Source organism: Talpa europaea (genome assembly GCF_964194135.1).
Source record: "Talpa europaea genome assembly, chromosome: 2".
NCBI lineage: Eukaryota > Metazoa > Chordata > Mammalia > Eulipotyphla > Talpidae > Talpa > Talpa europaea.
In genome coordinates this window covers 123,770,726-123,795,338 of record NC_140068.1, presented here as the reverse complement: position 1 = coordinate 123,795,338, position 24,613 = coordinate 123,770,726, and the positions used below count along the sequence as shown (strand labels likewise).

The 24,613-nt window shown below is 51.0% G+C and overlaps 1 protein-coding gene across 1 annotated transcript; it reads left to right on the top strand.

Moving 5' to 3' along the window:
- Positions 1-283: 283 nt before the first annotated feature.
- On the top strand, positions 284-24,379 carry LOC311188303 (class I histocompatibility antigen, Gogo-OKO alpha chain-like; the record flags this gene model as incomplete). The annotated part of the gene is made up of 7 exons (XM_084259429.1): positions 284-287; positions 22,085-22,363; positions 22,563-22,838; positions 23,414-23,689; positions 23,809-23,925; positions 24,181-24,213; positions 24,336-24,379. 7 exons carry the CDS (start codon positions 284-286, stop codon positions 24,377-24,379), a joined length of 1,029 nt encoding a protein of 342 aa, XP_084115555.1.
- Between the last annotated feature and the right edge of the window lie 234 nt (positions 24,380-24,613).

Below are 24,613 nucleotides of genomic sequence, written 5' to 3'. Positions count from 1 at the left end.
ACATCATGACGAGGTCATCCCCTAGCCCAGGGCACCCCAGGCACCTTACCTTCTTGCCAAGTGCTCTCTGGCCTCCGAATCCTGATCATCTCCTGCACCCACCCTCTGCCCGGGACTCCCACGTCACCCGCTCTCCACGTGGATGAACACAGCCCACCTCTACAGATCAGTCTCAAAGGCCACCCTCTCCAGCCTCCAGACCTTTCAGAGCCAACTGCTCCCTCAGTTGCCACATCCCACCTTGCCGCCTAGCAAAGGGTCTGCTGCCAAGGGTCCATGGGAGATGGGTAAGTGTCCAGTTGATTTTTAAAAGACAAGGTGGCAGAATGTCCCATTTACTCATCTCTGGTTAACCTCAGGTACTTTGCAGTTCTGCTACAAAACTCACCTTAATCCTTGCACCTGTAACAAAAGCCCCCTTTCTCCTAAGCCTGCATTTCCCACTCCCAAGCTAAAATGAATTCATCACTTTGAAAAATCAACCACTATGTGCACTGTTGGTCTTTGGGGGACATGCCCAGAGGGCAAGCCCTGTGTGTGTGTGTGTGGGGGGGGGGTTATTGACACTCTCCCAGTAGGACGGGCCCCTGAGCATTCACCCTGAAGGGTTGGAAGGCCCAAATCTCACACTCCTGCTCTGGAAGCTCTTCCCAAAATATCTGTTACCCTTCACAGTGTATTTTATCTTGTCTAAGATGATAAAGATGTGTGGGAAGGAAAACAACAATCAACCAAGCAGGTGAAATAGCAGACATGGACATAATGAGGGTTAATGATGGCAACATAAAATCAGCCATAGGCCAAGTACCCCAACCAGACAAGCCTCGGGCATGCACGCTGGGAGAGGGCAAGCCAGAGAGGGGGTCTCGGCACAGCCTCACCTTCCTCTTGTCCAATGGGGGCAGTGCTACCCCATTGGAGCGGTTAAGGTCGGACACAGCACCTGCAGAATGTCCTGAATCTACAGGAAGTGAAAAGGGAAAAACAAGGGCAAGGGGAGGAAGAGAAAAGTGACTTAGAGAAGACAAGAAGGCCAGAGAAGGAAAGAGAGAGCAGCTCTGGATGATGGATGCTGGAGACATGGGTGACGGATCCATACCACGGCCTGCGCCATCTTTCCAAACGGCCACTCTCCGCCTCGCCTGAGGCAGAAAGCAACGTGAACCAAGAGATGATCAAAGCTACCAAATCAGTCTGGAAGACACTGATCTGGCCCAGCAATATCATTTTTTTTTATAGAGGCATGTTTTATTTATTTATTTATTTGTTTGTTTGTTTTGTTTATACAAGCACTGGGTACAGTCAGAAGCGCGGGAGGGTGAGAGAATTCACCAGAGCCAGAGCGGGGAGCAGAGCAGGCAGAAGGACCGAAGTACACTGCTGAGGGGAGCAGCGGGCAGCAGGAGAGGTCTGTGCACCATGTGGGACCCTCCTCTGGTGACCGGGGAACAGCCGGGGATCAAACCGGCGCCTCAGAGGCAGCGGGCAGCTTCGCAACCCAGAGCTCAACTGCTGTGCCACCGGGGAGGCCCCCCAGAAGTATCCTTTTCCAGGTGAGGAAACTGAGACCTGGGAAGAATGTGATTTTCCCTGTGATCACCCAGCAAGCAGGTGGCAAAGACAGACTCCACTTTAGTGGTTGCCTAAACCCAAGCACCCGGGGCTCATCTGTGCCGCCCTAAAGGGAGAGGGTGATCTCAATGCCTGGCTTCCCCTTGAGGCTGGGGATGAGGGAAATTGCCAGAGCAAGAAGTCCATAGCGATGCCCTGTACTGAAGGCTTACTGCGCACAAGGACCCGCACGAAGGGATGAACGCACAATCATCTCATGGATGCTGCCTAGATTTAAGTAGAGCTGTAGCAGCCTAACTCACAGGTGGACAAAGAGCTTAAACAGTGTCACCCCAAATCAGATCCCCAGCAGAGCTACGGAGAGGCCGCACTCAGACCCAGGGTTCTTACCCACTTCTTCCATGCTCTTCACCTCTCACTCGGCTGCCCTGGAGCACCCCTCTCCCAGGAAGCCTGGCTGAGCAAGACTTACATCTTCAGATGACATACAACCACTGGAAGTGGTTGTCTCTGGCCTACTGCCATGTTTCTTCTTTTTTTTCTTAACTCCTGCAGGAGACCCCAAGATATTTTTCCTTTGGTAGTCTCTCAACTGCAGAGAGGAAAAAGAGAGTTGAGGCTCACGAGAACGGCAAGCCCCTGTACTCACACCCCACTTTACAAGTTAGATTTGCCATCTGACTTCATGCCACCAACATCTCCACCAGGTGCTGTGAGTAGTCCCCCCGTCCCATCCTCCCAATGACAGAAGAAATGGACTGATGACATGGTTTAAAGAAAAAAATCTTTAGGAATTTTCACTCAGTCTTCAGACTCGAACTTCTGGGATGCCATGAATCAGTAGCTGCCAGCTGGCAGCGCTGCTCAAGCTCCTGCACCAGTGGATGCTCATGGCAGGAGGCAGTGAAGGGACAGCCAGGGGCACAGCCAGGCACATTTCAGAGCAATCTGTTACAATCTCACATATGTCTGCATATGTACATTAACACAGAAGGCTTTTTTTCTCAAGAGACTCAAGCAGAATTGATGCTTCAGTCGCCTATTTATCCTGTGGCGAGCAGAGCAACCCATGTTGAGACGACTGGGGGAAGATTCCCAACTGGGAAGTTCAGTTTGCTGGGATCTGATCCACGGAGGATAAACAGATCACTCCAAAGAGCACTGATTGGGGGACACTCTGGCCCCAGGGTTATAAGGAATTAGAATGTGAGATGGAGGAGTCAGACAAAAATTGGAAAGTTTCCACAGAGAAGTAGAAACCCCGCAGAAAACCAAACTAAACAATTCTTCCCAGTGTCACCCAGAGTGGTTGTCAATGCTTCAAGTTTACTAGGGAAGCACAGGCTTTGTAGGTGCTCAGTGTTTAAAGGTGGGGTACAGGACAGAGCAAGCGAGCCATAACCCTCTCCCAGGGTCGGGTCCCATGGTCTCGAGTCCCCTTCAAGTTGGTAATCTGCAGCCATAGGAGAAACCTGAAAGGGGGTTAGTCCTGGGGGGCTGGGGCAACAAATCAAGCACCCAGCTCTTGATGTTCCACCCCTTGCCCCGCCACGCACATTCGCCGCTCCTCTTTGTCCAGGGCCAGCCCGTTTATGAACCCCTTCTCTCGGTGCTCCTCCCTCGTCACTGCTCTCTGGTTCTGGCAGAGAGCCAAGGAGGTGGCTCAGGTCTGGTTATGAGGGTCTTCTGCAGGGATGCAAGAATATGGGTAGAGAAGTTGGTTAAATGTGGTAGGAGACATTTCCTGAATGCGAGCCTGTGTGAATTTTAGGAGGCAAGGAGCAAAAAGAAAAAAATAAGGTTATCATTAGTATTGGCCCCAAGAGTGGGAGGAGCCATGAGACTATAGGATTTTGAAACCATGTCAGTGGAGACTTGGAGCCGCCACTTTCCCTTTCCACGTCTTTGCGTAGTTTCATGAAGGCTTCCACATTTTGTTCTACAATCCCTGACTCACTGATACAGTAACAACATTCTTCCTTGACGAACAGGCAGGTGCCCCCTTATCAGTTTTTAACAGGTCCAGAGCCCACCGGTTTTGGAGTGACCTGTGCCAGGGAGGGGAGCTGTCTTTGTGATGATGCTAAAGACACAGAGGTTTTTTCTAAGGAGGTATCTATCCTTTCACTGAAATGTTGGAAGTGCAGGAATGAAAGCAGACAAGGGCATCAGTTTGCTAGCAGGGGTAGCTGTGACTGGAGTCCCATAGGGGGACTGAGAGTTGGGGAGTCTGGCAAGCAGCGTCCGTTGTCTTGGTCATAGTGGTATTGAGATTAATTGGAGCTGCCGCCAGTAGAGGCCTCTGAAGGGAAGCACAGAGGATACAAGAGGAGGTATTAGTCCCAAAGGAGTCAGTCAGGAAGGGTAGAGTGTTTTGGATTATATGAACCCAGGTTGAGGGTGTCTCTGTCTTTTCTGATGATGTTAGCTGATTTTGTAGGACTTGCTCTGAATGGAGGATGTCCTGGGAGACTTGGACTGTGGCATATTGTGTCGGGACATATTCCCTTGAGACGGACAATGTTGCCACTGGGTAGGAATGCCAACCAGTGTACCCTGTGGCTTGGATTCCCTGTACCCAGCGTAGGTCCCAAGGATCAGAAAAAGATAGCTAACTTAATTCGTATTGAAACCCGTATTATGACAGACCAGAGTGAACATTTGACCTTTGTCTGGAAGGTACACTGTACATGACAGATAAGGGCACCTCCCATATTCTTTGTAGGAATTCTTACAGTAATCTAAGGTTTGATGGTAAAAGAAGCAAGGAGTTCATAGGGTTGGTAATCAAGGAAAGAGTTAGGGTGAGAGTGATAGGTGCTGTGCATCCGGCCTGTGGGCACTCCACGGTACCCACCAAGTGGGTAGTCTCCATGGATCCTGAGACAAAGGTCTCCCTAACTTTGTATTTCCACACACAGGACACTGGGCTCAGGGAGATTTTGACAAGAAATGCGCATCCTAGTAGGACCCAGGTTACAACATGCATACTGTTTGTCTTCTGAGAGAGATGACCCAAGAGAGATGGTACCAGGAGGGGTCTCCCAGAAGTGTTATCGCTGCAGGCTTGGTGAGAATGACTGTGTGTGACCAGTCCATGGAGGCTGCTGTGGCTTTGGCTGAAGCAATTTGAGCAGGACTTGGTCTCCCGGATGCAGTGGTGGGGAAGGTCAGCTGAGGAGGTCGAGATTCAAGGCAGGACTGGGTAAGTGCAGGTCTTCATGTTCCCGGAGCAGTTGCAGAGCTCTCAGGAGAGTTTAGTCAGGTGACCCTTTATTAGCCCATTGGTGCGCTCCACCTTCCCTGAGGATTGCGGGTGGTGGGGAATGTGAAGCTTCCAGGTGATACCCAGAGCTGCGGAGACCTGCTGAGTAATCTTTGAGATAAAAGCTGGACCATTGTCAGATAGGACAGATGTGGGGAGGCCAATGCATGGGATAATGTGGTTAAGAAGGGCCTCGGTTACCCCCTGAGCCGTTTCTCTAGCTGCGGGGAAGGGCTTGACCCAACCTGTTATTGTATCAACCGTTGTGAGCAGATATTTTACTTTTTTGTGAGTAGGGAGGTGAGTAAAATCAACCTGCCTATCCTGTCCGGGTAAGTGTCCACGCAGCTGGTGAGCTGCAGAAGAAGGAGGTTGGTGAATTCCCCCTTGAGGTGATCCAGGAGCACCGGTTTGACGATGGGAACACAGCTGCCTGACTTATGCATTCAAGGAGGGGTGGAAGGGCAGACTCAGGATTTGGCGTTCATTAGGTTCTAAGTCGGAGTGATGGAGGGGACAGATAGAGAGAGAAGAGGACCAGGATCTGCAGCAGAGTGAGTGGTGGGAGCCCTTGTTGCTGCATCAGCCTTGTTATTCCCTGTGGTCACATAAGAATTGTCCGTGTGGTGTCCTTCACAGTGGATAATGGCGACTTCAGTTGGAAGCTGCAAGGCCACTAGAAGCTTAAGGGCAAGTTTAACGTTCATGATGGGGGACCCCTGGGTGGAGAGGAACCCCCTTTCCTGCCAAATCGCAGCAGGACTGTGAGCCATAAGGAAGGCATATGTTGAATCCGTATAGATCGTGACTTTCTTATGGTTGCTGAAGGTCACGGCCCCGGTAAGTGCTCTGAGTTCTGCCTTTCGGGAGGTGGTTCCCCCGGGCGGCTTTCCTGCCTCGATGACCTGATCGAGGGTAACCATGGCCTAGGCAGCCCTCCGCTGACCTCGCGCACCTTCGCAAGAGCTGCCGTCTACAGACAGAGCCCAGTAGGCATCTGACAAAGGGGAGTCGGCCAAACCCAGTCTGGAGGTTTGCATTTCGCCCAGGATTTCAGGGCATGAATGAGCCGCAGAAGGGGGGCCAGAGACAGAAGAGGGGCTGGGTTGAGAGAAGTTGACTGAGTGAGACTCGCCAGAGGGTTTTCGATAAAGAGCACGTGGAAGTCCTATGAGCGGGCAGGAGTGAGAGTGGAGAGCGGGCCGGGAGACAGGAGGGCCTGAAGGTGGTGCGAGGAATGTGCTTGGACAGGTCCTCCCAGAGTAAGTTTGAGGGGTTCCCAGGTGAGTAGAGCTGCCGCCCCCAGGGCTCTAAGGCAAGGTTGCCAGCCCCTGACGGTGGGATCCATCTGCTTGGAGAGATAAGCGACAGGACACAGGGCTGGGCCCAGAGGCTGGGAAAGGCCACCTGCCGCCATACCCCTATGTGCGTCTGTGCACAGGAGGAAAGGCTTTTCTGGGTCAGGAAGGCCAAGGACAGGTGCCCTAAGGAGGATATGTGTGAGTAAAAGGAAGGCCCTGCAGACCTCCCCGGGAGATTGGAGATGTCCTTCGAGGGAGGCTTTTGCTGTGTCGTACAGTGGCTTGGCTGGGAAAGCAAAATTAGGGATCCAGTGACGGAAGAATCCGACCAAACCTAGGAAGGAAAGGATTTGTTCTGCCGATTCAGGGGAGGGAAGGTCCCGGATGGCCTGTTTGTGGTCCACCGTCAGCTGTTTGGAGGAAGGAGTTAGTGGAAGACCCAGATAGACGGCTGTGGGAACTGAAAGTTGGGCTTTGGACTGGGAGACACGGTATCCTTTTGAGCCCAGGAAGGTGAGGAGTTGTGCAGTGAGTTGCTGAGATTGTGGCAGAGAAGGTCTGCAGAGAAGGAGGCCAGCAACATATTAAAGGAGAGCCCAGAAAGGAGTTGGACTTACCTGCTACCTTGACTGTTACCCTGGGCTCCTTGAAGTTTATCGGGGTCTATGAGTCCGGGCCTCTTCAGTCCTCAGCTGCCAAACCGAAGACCGCCGGTGGCAAGAGTTGCAGGGGCTGGAAGGACTGGTCCACCGCAGCCAGACATGGAGGGACAGTCACTTTTCCAGTGACCCTGGACGTTGCAGATGGGGCATGGTCCTGGCAGGTGTTGGGGCATTGTCTGGACCAGTGGCCTTCTCGACCACATTTGAAGCAGGCTCCCAGCGGTGGTCGGTTGGGGGCCATGGGGCCCCTTGTCGTCCTCTGTCGGGCGGCAGGCACTGCGGTGGTTGAAGGAACATGGCCTGGTGGTCTCAAGGCCCTACCAGGGCCTGAGCTTGAAGCCCAGCCTTCTGGAGACTACGGGGTTCCCTCTCTGCCCTGTCCTGTTCCTTCCGGTTTTTAAAAACTGTCAAGGCCATATTCAGCAGATCCTGGATAGGGGTTTGAGGACAGTCCTCAGCCTCTTTAAAAAAAAAAAAAAAAAAGGTTTATTTATTCATTTACACTAGAACAGGGGTCCAGGCCAGATATGTGGGAGGGTGAGAGGATTCACCAGAGACAGAGTGGGGAACAGAACAGGCAGACTGACGAAATACACTGCTGAAGGGAGTAGCGGGCGAGGCAGGAGAGGTCTGCTGTGCCATGTGGGACCCTCGCTGGCCGGCCGGCATGGAACCAGCACTGCAGAGGCCTCGGAGAGACTCACAGCGCGGCGCTTTGCCATCTGCGCCATCAGGGGAGTCCTCTCAAACTTCTTAAGCTTCTATTAATGTCAGGAGCTGACTGAGATATAAAATGGGTAGCCAGAACTGTTGCGCCTCCATTTGAGTCAGGGTCAAGCCTGGTATGGCGCTGGAACGCCTCCGTCAGGCGGCTAAGGAAGGCAGCAGGGTTTTCTGAGGCAGACTGGATGATCTCCCTGAGCTTAGCAAAATTTACACTTTTGTGCACAGCTGCTTGGAGACCAGCTAGGAGACAGGTAATAAAATGGTCTTGGTGAGTCCTGCCCCGGGGGCCCTGCCTGTGTCAGTCTGGGAGCCCCACCCCAGCTCTGGGCTGGGAACTGCTGCAGAGCCTGGGGCCATGGTTGTGTCAGTCACAGGGACCTGATCTGCATGGTCTTGGGCAGACCTAAAAACCTGTTCCCTTTTGTCAGAGGTCAGGGTGGAAGAGAGGATCACATGTAATCATGACAAGTAAGGTCACAGGCTTGGGTAAGACAAGGAAACTCTTTGGTGTAGGTGGTGGGATTGTTAGTGAAAGAGCCAAGAAGCTTTTCAGTCTGGGAGAGACCAGACAGAGAGGAAGGACCATGGACCCTAATTCCTCCTTCACTCCCGCCACTTCCCTGAGGGGACCCAGAAGAGGACCACCCAGAACGGGTGTGGTGGCTAGGAGGCGAAAAAAAAGAGGGGAGGCCCGATTGGGGAGCTGGAGGAGGTGAAGACTGAGAATTTAGAGGATCAGAAAACGTTGAAGAGGGTCCAGAGAGGGGGAGAGTGAGAGGAGTCTCAAGACTTGGAGAGTGTGGCAGGTTTTCAGGAGGGAGGGGCTGGAGGGGGGCACGGGAGCACAAGAGAAAGCCAGCCTGGCCCTAAGGGATCTCTGACCATTTTCCATTGCGGTGACAGAACTCTTTAGGTCTGTAAGGATGGAGAAGTCAAAAGCACCATGCTCGGCCCGTGGGAGCCATTGTCCAATTGGTATTGAGGCCACGCAGCGCTGCAGTAAAAGATGAGACGCTTAGGGCACATATCTGGCCTAAGCTCCAAGGGACCGAGGTTTGAGAGAAGGCATCTGCCGCGAGGGGATAGATAAGCTTCAGTCAGAATTTGGCTCTCAGAGAGAATTTTATTCCTTTATTGGTCACACACACACTTAAGTTCATACAGGCAAGCCAACCCCAGGTTCCCAAATTACCTCCGACTGAAGACAGCCACTGAGACTTGTCTTACCCGGGCCTTCCACCTAGGTGGATGTTCTCTGGCTGTGGAAGTCTCTAGGCTCGAGGACCTGCAGTGCAGATGGTCACGCAGGGTGTTGAGCTGATAGGCCGCTTGTGCCGCTGTCAGGGAGCAGGCCGTCAGGGAGCCTTCGAAATTCATGCTGGGGGTGCAGCCCCCATCCCCCTATGTGAGCGTGCTGCTGGGGCAGGGCAGCCGCCTTGGGAGCTTTGGAACTGGATCCACCACAGGGCAGAGGAGGTCTGACCCCTCCTCCTTATGGTGGCAACTGAGTCACCTTCAGGAAGGCTCAGGTTGTCTGATGGCTTTGGAAAGCCTGAGGGTCCAAGCCACACCCTCGGCCCGCAGCCACCTTGCAACCAGGCAGGTCACAGAGCGCCTTGCCCTCCGTGCCTGCTGTTGCTGTTCCCGCCAGCACAGGGCCACGCAGTCCCTGTGCCCCAGGTGAAGCACCGAAGCCCGCCTGCAGGCCCGTGGACCTGGGCCTGTTGTTCCATAGTGTCACCTCTCCTTTTTCAGCCAGGGGACCTCTATACTCTACTTCTTCTATGCAGAAAGAAAAAAAAAATTGGGGATATTGAATTTTAGTTAAACAGTAGGGTTTTGTAAATGAGCAATATCTATCAAATCAGCCATAGGTCATTACGTAAGTATAATCAAGAAATCATTATTAATGTCTATATCAGTCCATGTTAGGACATCCATTTATAAGAACATATGCTTTAGGAGGAAGATATTAAGATTAGAGATGTAATGGGATATCCAGGGCTACAATTTCATTAAATAGCCTCACCCAGGAACACCCAATGAGACAGTGAGGAGTGGCAAGAGCTGCAGGCAGTGCCCTGATGACTTAATTTGAATGGTGGCAATGTTGACCTCCCTCCGTTATGGCTATAAAATAGACTCCTGGCAGTGGCTTGTGACTTTCTGAATGATTCAGTGCTGAGAAGGAGCAAGATGAGAAGATGAACGTCAAAGGAAGTTAGGAAATGAGGCATTTTTGTCCATGGGAGTGGACACAGGGTTTAAGACCTTTGTGTCTCATGTTAGTTCTCACCTCAGAGAGCACCTACCACAGATCATGTCCCCTTTGTGTGGATAACACTCAGCCTCTCTTGTTGGTCACCCCAGGGCTTATTCAACAGTCCCTGAAAGTCATAGAAATCGAGATCAAGGGCGATTTGATCATACATGAGTCCAGTAGCATGAGTTTCTTCTCATCATGGGAGATTCACAGTCACTGTCACTCACGAATGCCCAGATTTCCAGTCAAAGAAATCACAGTCAAGCTCTTGCTGTGATAACATCACTTAAGTAGACCAGACAGCTACATGGTAACAGGTGGATTTCTTCACTCAGTTTAACCTGTTATGAAGAGTGATGTGTTCTCAAGAATTGACATCCATTCTGGATGTAAGATTCCCTTCCCTGACTGCCAGCATCTCCTTTTAAGAGCCAACAGATTGCCTGATTCACCAGCATAGAGCCTATATAACATTGCCTCTGATAAGGGGCACATTTTATGGTGAAGTAAGTATGACATTGGCAGCATGTCTGCAGGAATCACTGATTCTACCACACAGCATGTCACTTGGAAGTTGACAGCATAATTGAAGGAGGAGAGACATTAAAAACTTTTAACATTTTATCTTGGGCAAAACACTCTGAGATGGTGGAAGGCAGCTTTCAACATGTGTTATACACATTGAGTAATGGCCAATATATAATCGGTGTTCCAATATTGAGAAAGCATGGATCCTGCAACTAAGAGGTGAAGAAGGATCAGCCACTCTCACCATTACTCCTAATGATGCACTGGAGGAATTTATACTTCTCACCCCACACCTTCACCCTATTAGTTTAGAGGCTCTCCAGGGACGTGAGGTGGGACGTTGGGAGGCATATTAGTACCAGCAAGGTTCTGCTAGATTTGATGTTATATCTACTGCCTAAGCATTTATATTCCTTGAGCCAGTGAGCCACAATGAACTCTATTGTTATTGTTTTCAGAAAAACTGACCCTGATTACTATGAGGAGCTAGGGTTGCTGCTGCACAATGTAATAAGAAAGGAGCACGTGTAGAAACTCTGGAGAACTGGGGCTTCTTGCCAAGTAGAAATACAAACGGGCCATGCAGCAACCATGTCCTGATGGGGGTGAGGGACTCAGCCTCCCACTCTGCAGGGATGAAGAATGTAGGTTTGCTCCAGGGGGAGGGGAATCTGGAATGGCTGTGTGGGAAAGAGACAAAGCACATTGATAATGGTGTTGTGACCACATGCATCTGTGGAGGCTTGGCCCATTAACTGATCTTTTGTAGAGCTTGTCACTGGCCACCACATCAAAGACCCTGTGACTGACTGAACTCCACAGAGCCCATGAAAAGATCTGAGTGGTGTAAGGAGTAGACTGTATTGGACATTTCTCAGTCCTCATGTCTTCTATCCCTTCAGTTCACCTTTTTACTGCTATAGTTTATTGTTTCATAGTAACCAGTTTCATGCAGGTATCAACTTCCACCACCTTAGTCCAGTTGCACCTTATTTGTCAGGGAGATTGAACCCCAGTTGCCCATGGCAGTACCCAGGTCAGTAAAGCTCCCTGGTATCAACTTTTCTTCCACTCCCTGCTTTATGTTTCCTGTTCCCATGGTAATGAACCCAAATAAACTATTCGCATGCAAAATCTCAAGTTTTTGTTCTGGCTAAGATATGTGTGTTACTTGGGGAAAATGGAGATGGGGATTAAGCTGCTGAGATGGGTGTAGAATGGTATCCACAGGAAAATTATCATTTATGCTAAATGCTGTTTATTAAAAACACATAGATATGTAAAGTGATGCATGCAAAAATGTCACCAAAATATTAATGTTTATTATTATGGTAAGATGACAAGATTTTTTATTACATTTTTATATTTCAGAAGTTTCATATTTTATAAATGGTTTGAGTTGTTCACAATGAATGTGTGATATTTACATAATATAATTAGAGAAACACAGTAAAAATGGGAGTACAAATAATGAGACAAGGTGGGATTTCTCACTTTAGACATCTACACATGAAAATCTTTTTTCCTGAAACCAGAAAGCAAACCCTTCCCTATAGAAGTAAATAGAAGTTTTACCTTGTCAAAAGAAGTGTCAAGGCATGAACAGAGCCCACTAGTTGCGTAGCAAGGGCTGGACTTCAATCTGAGCTCCAGTGGAACCTCTTGCTCTCCTCACACACCATCCTCCAACCTTGCTGAAATCACATAACTCCAACTCCCACTTGGAGAAAAAGAAAAAAAAAATGTCCTAAACTCTCAGGCATTTGGTATTGCCTCAAAATTCTCACTTGTGAGAGATAACAACAGGAATTAAATTGGCTTATGTGTTTCAAAGGCTGATTTGGGCCCTATGAGGAATGATGCCGTTTATTCAGAATTTTCTTTCCGTCACTATCCCTCCCTCTGATCCACTGTTTCAAGTCTTTCATTTATAATTGTCCTTAATATAGTTTGGTTCAGTTCCTAACCAGACCGTGCAGTGGGAAGGAATTGAGACAGTGTTTTTGAGAGGTGGGGGAAGTGATTGAAGCCCTTTTATGAATTAGGATTTGAATTTTGGAAAATATAGGCAACTTTCTATTTCTTTTTAAAGATTTATTTATTTATATAAGAACTGGAGTATAGTCAGAGGCTTGGGAGGGTGAAAGAAATCACCAGAGACAGAGTGGGGAGCAGAACAGGCAGACAGACAGAAGACACTGCTGAGGGGAGCAGCGGGAGAGGCAGGAGAGGTCTGCCGTGCCACGTGGGTTTCTCCCTGGGCGGCCGGGAATCGAACCCACACTGCAGAGGCTGCGGACAGCTTCACAGCGCAGTGCTCCGCCCGCTGCACCACCAGGGAGGCCCGCAACTTTCTATTTCAAAGAGTCAGTTATCACAGCCCTCACAGAGGAAATCTTCAGGGTGAAGATTCTAAGTATGAAGGATTTTGAAATGTGTACTGGAATGAAGAAGGTTGGGAAAATCAGTTCCAAAATCATCAGGTGACAGCAGCTTCAAATATCAGTAAATCCTGACTTGAGAATTGAAGAAAATTTCCCACTGGGAAAAAAATGGAATGAAAGTTGATACCTGGCACTTGATTCTACAATCCAGAAGAAAGAAAAGGCAAACTTCCTGCAAACATCAGTTTAGGGACTGAAACACACCAGAGGCGTCGTTTTTCAACCTCACGATGGATGTTTTTACCACCCAGTGGCGATTAAACAAACTTATGAACACTATTTTAAGTTCAATGTTCTCTATTGGAAACCATAACTTATAAGTCAAACTGTCAGGTCATCCCCAAACGCCGGGTTTTCCTTAAAGCTCAGGTTCTCACCATCCCCCATTCCACATGGCTCCTTAGAGGGAGCAAAGAATAAAGTTTTGCCTGACCCTAAGCCTTAGCCTTCCTTTACCTTGTCAATAAGATGTTCTCAAGGCATGGTGCTGTTTTGAGAAGGCAGTGGGTGGGGCGTTCTGAGCTAGGGTGCCTGAATGTCTTAGGAGGCCTGTCTTTAGGATAAATGCCAGGTTTGGGATGAGCCACTGAGAGCTCGAGGACTCCTTCACACTTCTGCATGGGTTCATAGAGATCCTACTCTCAGCCATCATGCCCTTTGCTCATCACACTCATGTTTGGACCCCGGGGAGCAGCTGGAGGAGGAGCAGCAGGGAGGGGAGGAGGCAGAGAACAGAGCTGGGACAGGAGCAGGCGCCATCTCCTCAGGGCTGGGGAGAGACAGGGCAAGAGGCAGCCAGGCCCACACAGAGGAGCAGGGCAGCCAGGACTCTGGGCTCAGGGGGGAGAAGGGCCCAGGGACCCCCACCAACAGGAGCAGGGCCCTTCCTGGTGACTCCTTAGGCCCTGAGACCAAGGACAGACCTGGCTCCTCCCAGGGCTGCTGAGCCTCTGCGCTGCCAGAGACTAAGAGGTTCATTGGAAAAAACATCCTCCCTTCCCTTCCCACCCTGTGGAACCCACACACCAGACCCACTCTGCTCAAAACACTGGACCCCTCCATTCCCAGCACCTGGTCCCGGGTGCAAACTGCTCTACCCTCCTCATCACCCAGTGACTTCCCAGGTCAGAGGCCCAGACCCAGGCCCCCCATGAAGGACAGGCCAGCGCCTGCTTGTGGTCCTGTCCCCCTCAGTGTGAGCAGGTGTCATGGAGAAGCATCAGGACACACAATATTGTCCCCAAGGAGTTGGGGTCCCCCCCACAGGCCCCTGTTCTATTCTGCTCTGTCTGCTTCTTTAGTTCACCTGAAGGTCAGTCCCTCCCCAGCACTGACCTGCCAGGGCGGAAGACAAGGTCCTGCCTCAAACAGCAGGAACCTGGTCAGATCCCCACTGAGGGCTTAGTCCTCCTCCTGGCGGATTCCTGTCTCTGGGTGAGGATCCAGTGGAGGCAGAGAAGTAGAGAAGGAAAACGAGTCCTGATCAGAGAAAACACCCTCAATCAGCAGGCAGAATGAGGGACACCCTGGGACACCCAAATCTGTATGCTCCAAATGGCTTCTGCCATCTGCCTCATAAAGGCAGAGCACACTCTGAGTGTGAAAGAACACACCAGAGGAGCGCCAGAGGGGAAGGGAACATGGTGTTACAGGGCAGGGAGACGGGCACCCTGACCCCGCAAACCTGCCTGCTCTAAATAGGTTCTGCCATCTGCCCCATCAAAACAAAACATATGAGACTTTAATGAAAAGTAAATTTAATACAATTAGGGAACAATACAGAAAAGACAAAGAATATAGTTTATAAATCAAGCACCCAAAGTTATCCATCCCCTCGTGGGTAAAAGTCTACCCCAATGGGATTGGCTCCGAGCAAGGCCCCAATGCCTGCCACAAGTCTAAAGCATCCTCCAGTGGGGACCCACAGAAAAGGATCAGAAACAACCAGACAAGTATGGGAGGAAAAGAGCAAAATCACAATAAAGGGATAAGCTGCCATTGTCACCTCCGCACGGGTCTCTCATCCACATCTGTGTCACCCAGTCCACGACCAAAAGGAAGCGCAGTTTTCTTCACATGTCTCTCCGCTCCATGTGCCTCCTCCAGGTCTCCTCTGGCTCCAGCCTGCTTAGTTCCTTCCTCAGTCTCCTTTGCAGCTTCTTCTCTCCCAGCTCAGCTCCACCCTCCTTTTGGGTGGGGCAGGAAACCTGGAAGCTCCTCCTTTCTTGGAGACCATCCTGTTACAGTGAGATAACAGTTTCCCAACAAAACACTGAAAGTTACCCACCCTGCAGGGTAAATGATTGTCAGGTTTTTCTGCCCTCCCGCCATTAGCATCGCATGCCTGATGGAAGCCTGCATTTTGTTACATTGTTATATTCAGTTGCTTGTTTACTTCTGTGGGCCAGGGCTGCAGTATTTATATTGGCTGAGAAAAGCAGAGAACACAGGAGAGGGACAACTGCCAGAGAGCCCAGTAAAGAGTGCCAGCTCCTGGCACCCCAGCACCCCTGTCTGCTGTGTACCTGGTTGCCTCTCTGCATGTAAAAGATCAATAAAAGCCTGAGAAAGCCACTGAGGGCTCCAGGGCTTTTCTTTACAGGTTTGCTCAGGTCATAGAGAATCAGCTCCATGCTTTTCTGGCACTACCACGACCCCGCCCCCTCTCCCCAGGGTAGATGACCAGCCAGACTTCCTGGGGGGCGGGGCTGCAGCTCCAGGATGTACCCCACCCCCACCCCAGCTCTCAGCACAGTGCAGCCCCTAAATCCACCCACCTCATGGGGAGGGGAGCAGGAAGTGACTGGGACTCAAAACTGCCCCAGGAGGACACAGGTCTCCCCATTAATGCGTCCTTTTGTTCCAAGTGGAGAGGGAAAAGAGGGGGGTACAGAGCACAGGGCAGGTGTCCCTGGATAACACTAGGAGATCCTGGACACCCTGCAGGAAGGACACTCACCCCCTCACTGCCTCTCCCAGCCCTTCAGGGCCTGTTCCTGCTGCTCTGTCAGCCCACACTGTTCCTTGTTCTGTCTTGTTGTAACAGGGTGGTCCCCAGGAAAGGGGGAGGTTCCCTGCCCCACCCAAGGGAGGGTGGAGCTGAGCAGGAAGAGGAGAAGCTGCAGAAGAGATTGAGGAAGGAAGCAGGATGGAGCCAGGAGACCTGGAGGAGGCGCATGGAGCCTAGAGACACGTGAAGAAACTGCGCTTGTCTTTTGGTCGTGGACTGGGTGACACAGATGTGGGTGAGACCCGTGGGGAGGTGACAATGGCAGCTTTTATCTTGATGTTGATTTTGCTCTTTTCCTTCCGGGCTTGTCGGGTTGTTTGTGACCCTTTTCTGTGGGTCCCCACTGGAAGATGCTTTAGACTTGTGGCAGGCCTTGGGGCCTTGCTCTGGGCCAATCCCATTTGGATGGACTTTTACCCACGAGGGGATGGGTAAATTTGGGTGCTTGATTTAGAAACTAGATTCTTTGCCTTACCTGTATTGTTTCCTAGTTTTATTACAGTTCCTTTTCATTAAAGTCTCCTATGTTTTGTGTTGATGCGGTGGATGGCAGAACCCATTTAGAATAGGCAGGTTTGCGGGGCTTGGGCTGCCCCTCTCCCTGTCCTATAACATTGTCAGATATTAATGGTCCTGATCCAGATGGGTTCATCATTTACTTTCCTCTTTAATGGACATATGCCTCTAATCTTTCGATCATTTCAAGTGCTTTTGAAATAGTTGCAGGTAAATACCTAAGGTTGCTGAAAGACAATGGAGAACATAAAATGAATTGTAATTTTAAAATACAACTACTGATGGGAAGAAGTAAACCCCTTTCTCCAACGTGCCATCCAGTGAAGTTTATGTAGACAAGGTTAAGATGAGGGGTTCACAAGGAAAGGCTCTTCGATAAACGGTGCTGGGGACACTGGACAGCCACGTGCAAAAGAATGAAACTAGACCACTGTCTCCCACCTCACACAAAAATCAACTCAAAATAGATAATAGGCTGGGACTTAAGACCAGAAACCATAAAATCCATGGAAGACAACAAGGACAGAACGCGCCATGACATACCAAAAAAAAATAATGTGCTCAGTCTTTGTAAAGTCAGCATTGAGTCATTTCTCTCTCTCTCTCCTTTTTTTTTTAAAAGATTTATTTATACAAGAACTGGGGTGCAGGCCAGATGTGCAGGAGGGTGAGAGGATTCACCAGGGACAGAGTGGGGAACAGAACAGGCAGACTGACTGAAATACACTGCTGAGGGGAGCAGCGGGCAAGACAGGAGAGGTCTGCCGTGCCACTGCAGAGGCTGCGGACAGCTTCACAGCACTGTGCTCAACTGCCTGCACCACCAGCAATGCCCTAATTTCTCATTTTTACAACCATTTCCTGCTCGCTGCCGTGCTTTTCTTCTGTCACCTTCTTCACATAACTGTGGTCTCTTCCTTCAAAGGAAGAATGCTCCTCCAATTCTACCCCACAATGTAAATTATTGTCCACAGTTGAAGTCAAAGAGGTGAACGTCTGCATGGTGAGCTGAGCCATTAATAAGTGGCCTTAAGATTTGAAGACATGAAAATCACCATCATGAATGGAAACTGAATGGCTTCATCAACACTATCCCCAGGGCCTCATGGATCAAACCCCTGATCTACACTTACCTGTAACCTGAGTGTAGCTTCCCTCCTCCTTGTCTTCCTGTGGGAAGAATCATCATGTGAGACAAGGGAGGAGTCAGCCCACGCAGTCTTTAAGGAATCTTCTAATCCTGGAATACTGTGCCTAAAGACCCAGGTCAGGACTGGGAAAAATGAAGAAAGGAGGTGAGGGGGGACTGAACCAAATGCCCTCTGGGCAACACACATGTGTGGATGGTACTTCCCATTAACCAGGCAGGGCAAGTTCTCCCTGGGACATGGAGGCCCCCAGTGGACAAGATCCCCCACTCCCTTCCCCACTTGAGTGCTTCTTCCTCCACATCACAGCTGCAGCCACCACAGCTCCAGTGAGCACAGCACCAGTTTAAAGACCAAGGTTTCCTTTTATACACAACTGTGTCCATATCTGTTACATTGATAGTGACGTGGTTTTTGTGGAGTCTGTGGGTTTGGAGTACGGGGTCTTTGGGGTCACTCTGGGAAAGGTTTCACCAGAGCTCCCCTTTCAGCGACACGTGGTGGGGTCCCCAGCGAGTTTCTCCAGGAGACAAAGACACTAGTTATATTTAAAAGATAGGTTTATTAGGGAAAGGGACAGAAGAGTAGAAGACACTTGCATAGACATAAGTGGGCAGGAAGAGCTGCCCCGAAAGGGACGGGTTTGCTGAGAGAGGCCTGCGTGGTTGCAGGCGGGCAGTCTTGAGGAGAGCGGCCTTTGCTGAAGGAGGTCAGTGCAGAGAAGTCCAGGCATGGTGCAGGTCACGGGCAGGCAGGCAGGAAACTGCTGTCCTGCGGAGGGAGAGGGTTGGTAAAAAGAGGCATCTGCATAGACACAGGTGGGCAGTGGGCTTGCTGCCCTGAGCCTGTGCAGAGACTGCACTGATATAGTCCTCTGCTGTTTGGGAGGGGCCACTCCTTGTGAGCTTTAGGGTTAGTGGCTGATTTTGGATAACTAAGCAGAATCTGAAAGGGACAGCAGATTCCACCATGGGCTCAATCTCCATGTCTTTACCTGTGGATGTGAGCTCTGATACCTGCTTGGATGTTATGTAATCCAGGCATTGGTGCCTGAAGATCTTAGTTTTCACAACTGTGTAGTCTGTGCCTAAGGATCCTAGTTTCCATAACTGTGTTGATGGTTATGCTAATCTCTTCTACCTCCATCTTCTTGTGAGAGCCACGTTTCTGGTCTTGTGGTGCTTCCTTTTGCAGTTTATTTATTTATTTTTTTCATTCCTGTCCTCCATCAATAGCATCGTTTTTCAGCAGGCACAACCATTTGCTGCAAAGTCCCCCGACAAGGGGGGCCAGGCAAGGGGGTGAAGATGCAGGCATTTGGGGATGCCCTTTAAGAGACAGGCCAGCTGGCTGACTGCCCAACCTTGTAGATAAGAGTGCTGAGGCCCTGGCCATGCATCTTAAAAGGGAAAGAGCTGTGAGTAAGCAAACTTGTTAATTATGCCTGCATGGGAGTGTTCATTGTGTTACAGGACAAGGAGAGGAGCACCCCAGGCCCTGCAAACCTGTCTGCTCTAAATAGGCTCTGCCATCCACTGCATCCACACAAAACATGTAAGACTGTAATGGGAAGGAACTTGAATACTGAAAGGTTCGGCGCAGTAAAGGAGAGGAGAGCCAGGCTACATTTCTCAAAGGGAGGTAAAGTTTATTGCGCCCCAGGGGGACCTCACAGACCCAAGGTGGGGGGTCAGTGAAGTGGTGCACGTTGTTAGAGGGAAGCAGGGTTTTATAGGGTGAGGAGAGGTCAGGTGGGTAGTTGGGCTCCTATGGTGGGAAAAGTTTGTAGGGCAGGTAGAGGTTCTTTGTTTGAGAGGAGACTGGTAGGGGGAGGGGGGAGGCTCATTGTCTGAGTCCTCCAGGCAGGTATCCACATTCCTGCCCCCCAGGTGGGCTTCCTGGTTGGCTCCTGCATTCAGGCCTGCTGCATGGACCTTTCAAATACAATTAGTAAACAATACAGAAAAGACAAAGAATATAGTTTCTAAATGAAGCACCCATGTTACCAATCCCCTTGTGGGTAAAAGACCACAGGAATGGTCTTTTGGGCCAGAGCAAGGCCCGAAAGCCTGCCACAAATCTAAAGCATCTTTTAGTGGGAACCCACAGAAAAGGATCAGAAATAACCAGACAAGCTTGGGAGAAAAAGAGCAAATTCAAAATCAAGATAAAAGCTGCCATTGTCACCTTCCCACAGGTCTCTCACCAACATCAGTTTCAGCACCAAAAGGTAAGCGCAGTTTCTTCACGTGTCTCTCTGTTCCATGTGCCTCCTCCAGGTCTCCTTATGGCTCCACCTGCTTCTTTCCTTCCTCAGTCTCCTCTGCAGCTTCTTGTCTTCTCTTTAGCTCCACCCTCCTTTGAGTGGGATAAGGGAACCTGGAACTTCCCCTTTCCCTGGGCAGCAGCCTGTTACAATTGCACCAAGACTGGAAATTCTGCTGGAATCTTTATTATATTCATTTGCTCAATAATATATGTTCTCATCACTCTCTTGCATATTGGTTGGGTCTTGTGCTTATGTGTGATTTTTTTAAAGTAATATATTGTTCTACTAAGTTATAAAGATCTTCAGTATTCATTACACTGGAATCAAATTATTAAAAAAAATTTTTTTTCACTTAATTTTTCACCACAAATCCCAAAAGTAAAAGTAGTACTGGAAGTTGTGAAGTTAGTGAAAGATGGAGGAGAGCAATGGAAAAAGACTGGAAAGGAGATGGCCCACGACCAGAAACCTGGCTCACACAAGGAGCAGGGGGTAGAAGGGATTAACACAGCCATTGACACAGATAGAGAAACCAAGATCCTTAGGCTCCAAAGCCTGGATTACAAAGCAGAAAATCCAAGCAGGTATCAGACTGCTGTCTAGAGCACTGGCCCAAGGGTAAAGATATGGAGATTGAGCCCTTTGTAGACTCTCCTGTCCCTTTCAGATTCTGCATAGTTGTCCAACATCAACAACTAACCAGAAGGCTCATGAGGAGTGACCCCTTCCAAACAGAAAAAGACTATGTCAGTGCAGTCTCTGCACAGGCTGGGGGCAGCAATCCCTCTGCCCACCTGTGACTATGCAGGTGCATCTTTTCACCAACTTTCTTCTCTGCAGGGCAGCAGCCTCCTGCCTGCCTGTGACCTGCATCATGCCTGCACTTCTCTTCATTGACCTCCCTCAGTGGAGGCAGCTCTCCTCAAGGCCACCTGCCTGCAACCATGCAGGCCTCTCTCAGCAAACCTGCCCCTTTCGGGAGGCAGATCTTCCTGCCCGCTTGTGTCTATGCAAGTGTCCTTTACTCTTCTGTCCCTTGTCTAATAAATCTGCTCTTTAAATATAACTAATGTCTTGTGGAGAAACTCACCTGGGGAATTCTTCGTGTGTTGCTGAAACAGGAACTCTGGTGAAACCTTTCCCAGAGTGAACCCCAGGACCCCGCACTCCAAACCCACTGACTCCAAAAACTCCATCATTAGCATACCATAGGTTATTAATATTCTTTTTTAAAAAAATTATTTATGCATACAAGAACTGGGGTACAGGCCAGAGGTGTGGCAGGTGAGAGGATTCATCAAAGACAGAGTGGGGAGCAGAACAGGAAGAACTACAGAAATACATTGCTGAGGGGAGCAGCAGGTGAGACAGGGGAGGTCTGCTGTGCCATGTGGGTTGCTCCCTGGCCATGGATTGAACTGGTGCTTCTGCAGCTACAGGTCACTTCATTGTGCTGATGCTTAACCCCTTGCGCCACCAGGGAGGCCCCAGGTTATTTATATTCTAAAGTAAAGAAGCAATAACATCTTTTAAAAAGGTTTTATTCTAGTAAAGTAAATGTTTAAAGCTATAACCCACCTAAAAAATATATATATACATGGGATCCGTAATAATTTGTGAGACTGTACAGAGTTTCTGAAAGAAAAATGTTTGAGGCTTGTGGACCTAGTCCCTGGGCCTGGACTCAGGGACACGGTGTGGCAAAGGTCTTGGAGCAGGAGAGGAGGGGGCGGCAAAGTCCCAGGTCTCGGGGTGTGGCTGTCTGGGTCTCAGTCCCCAGTGCAGTGTGCAGGGCTGGAAGGTGACTGCTGGGGGTTTGCCCTCTCCCCTTGGTTCCACTTCTGGGCTCACAGCCTGGGCGGGTCCTACTTCCTGGATACTGGTGACTCACCCCAGGGCTCACTCCCCATTGCCTGGAGGTCTCCGGAGCAGCCAATCAGCAGCCCCGCGGTTCCCGTTCCAAAGCCCTCGCCCGCCCGCCGGGACTCCGTCTCCCCAGCCCGGGTGGAGGCGCGTCCTGGGGGATGGGGGGCGCAGCCCTCCTGCTCCTGCTCGCGGTGGCCGCGGCCCCGAGGGAGACCCGGGCGGGTGAGTGCGGGTCGGGAGGGGACAGGGCGCTCCCAGAGGCGGGAGCGAGGGCGCGGGCGGGCGTGGGAAAGGCGCGACCCCGCCGCCGCCCTAGTTGTCCCCCCACCTCGGCCCCGCCCCGTCCTGGCCCCTTTCCGTCCCCTGAGACCCCAGCCTCCTCTGGCCCCCCGAGTCCCGGCCATTTTCGTCCCGCAGCCGCTTTTCACTCTCACTTTCTGTCTCGTGGGCGCCCCCTGGGACTCGAGCCCCCGAAGGGGAAAAGAATAGCCCGGGTCTCCCCTCCCGCCCCAAGGCCCCCACTCCCTGAGGCTTTTCTACACCACGTTGGCCCGGCCCGGCCTCGGGGAGCCCCGGTACATCGCCGTGGGCTACGTGGACGACACGCAGTTCGGGCGGTTCGACAGCGACTCTCTGGGCCAGAGCGCGGAGCCGCGGGCGCCCTGGGCGGGGCAGGCGGTGCAGGAGGAGCAGGAGGACTGGGACAAGGAGACGCGGCACCAAAGGGACAACACACGGTGGTCCCGAGCGCACCTGGACGCCCTGCGCGGCCTCTACAACCAGAGCGAGACCGGTGAGCTGGCGCGGGTCCGGGCCGGGTCAGCACCCCCATCCCCACGGACGGGGGTCGCTCAGGGTCTCCCCCTCCAGGCTTCTCTGCAACCTGCCCGGAAACAGCCGCGGGGCTTTCACTCCTTTTCATTCTGTTTAGTTTATTCCCGGCGGGAGGGGATGCGTGCGGGGTGACAAGAGGTGACACGGGGCAGGGACAGGGTCTCACACCCTCCAGGAGATGTTTGGCTGCGACATGGGGCCCGACGGGCGCCTCCTCAGTGGGTATGTGCAGTTCGCCTACGAAGGCGCGGATTACCTGGCCCTGAATGAGGACCTGCGCTCCTGGACCGCTGTGGACACTGCCGCTCAGATCACCCGGCGCCAGTGGGAGGCCCGGGGTGAGGCTGAGAAGATCAGGAACTTTGTGGAGGGCAGGTGCCTGAGGTGGCTGCTCAGATTCCTGGCGCACGGGAAGGAGACTCTGCAGCGCACGGGTAAGAGGGGCCTGGAGGCCTCCCGGTCCCCCCCTGCCTGGAGTCACTGCGGGAAATGAGTCCTCTCTCCAGTCCAGAGAGGGGGACTCCCCTGGGTTTCATGTTCTGCACTAGAGAGACTCCCAGAGACTCCTGGTTCTCCTGAAGGACAGTGAAGGGATCCCGTCTCTCCTGAGAAAGACAGACAGTCCCTGACATCACACGTCACCGGGTCCTTTTGACCAGGGGCCTGTTTGAGAACCACGAGTTTCTCTCTCAGTCTTGTTTCTGGTCTGAGAACATTTCCAGTTATGTGATTCCTGCTTTTCTGTGTCATTCACCTTCCACCCAGGTCTGGAATAAAAAGTCTGTGTTCCACTCCCTCTGCTTCATCGTACCCTGGGTTTTCGTCCTCATTCTAGAACTTTCTAAGGAATAGGAGAATCTCATAGATTCCCCCAGATTAGCCTGTTTTTTACATTTTATGCTTCTTGCTGCCACACCAGTTGTCTTGTCCATTGTGAGGATGGTCTCATGAGGATTCTTCAGTGTCCATGGAGGAAACACAAGGTGAGTTTTCTGATTTACCACCTCAGATCCCCCAAAGACACACATGACCCACCACCCCTCCAGTGACCATGAGGTCATCCTGAGGTGCTGGGCCCTGGACTTCTACCCTGCGGACATCACCCTGACCTGGCAGCGAGATGGGGAGGACCTGACCCAGGAGATGGAGCTGGTGGAGACCAGGCCTGGGGGAGATGGAACCTTCCAGAAGTGGGCGGCTGTGGTGGTGCCTTCTGGAGAGGAGCAGAGATACACGTGTCACGTGCAGCATGAAGGCCTGCTGGAGCCCCAAGTCCTGAGATGGGGTAAGGAGGAGGATGTGGGCACAGAGGCTGTTCTCAGGGCCATCAGGGCACTTCTGGAGCCCTTCAGAGGGCCAGGATAAGGTCTGGGGCTCAGGGTATAATCTTCCCTTCCCTTCCAGTGCCTCCTCAGTCCTCCATCCCTACCACGGGCATCTTTGCTGGCCTGGTTCTCCTTGGAGCTGTGCTCACTGGAACTGCGGTGGCTGCAGCTGTGATGTGGAGGAAGAAACGCTCAGGTAGGGAAGGGACTGGGGGCTTTCAAGTTCCAGGGAGAACTTGCCCTACCTGGTTAATGGGAAGTACGATCCACACATATGTGTGGTACCGAGAGGGTATTTGGTCCCCCTCACCTCCTTTCTTCATTTTTCCCAGTCCTGACCTGGGTCTTTACTCACTGTTCTGGAAACTTCCCTGTTCTGCAGGATTAAAAGATTCCTTTAGGTCTCCTGACCTGACCACACCCTAGTCTCACATGATGTTTCTTCACACAGGAGGAAAAGGAGGAAGCTACACTCAGGCTGCAGGTAAGTGTGGTTTGATCCCTGAGCACCTGGGGACAGTGTAAATGGACTCCATGGGAGAGTCACCATCATCACTCCCTCCTATGGTCTCATTTCTGACCAGGTTCTGTTTTGTTCTCAACCAGGCAGCAGCAGTGCCCAGGGCTCTGATGTATCTCTCAGCCCCTAAGGATCTTTTACAATGAACCTGTTGAGTCTCCTGTTGTGCACACCCTGGACAGAAGGATGATGGTGTCACTGTTGTTCTTAACTGTGATATTGAGCATTTGATCATATTTTTACTTTTCTATGACTAAAGTTGCTGTTTGTAAGGAAATTTTGTACATTTTTACAGATGAGTTGCCATTCATTTATTACACTATTTTGTCCTTATTAAAATTGGGTTATTTCTTTCTGATCATTG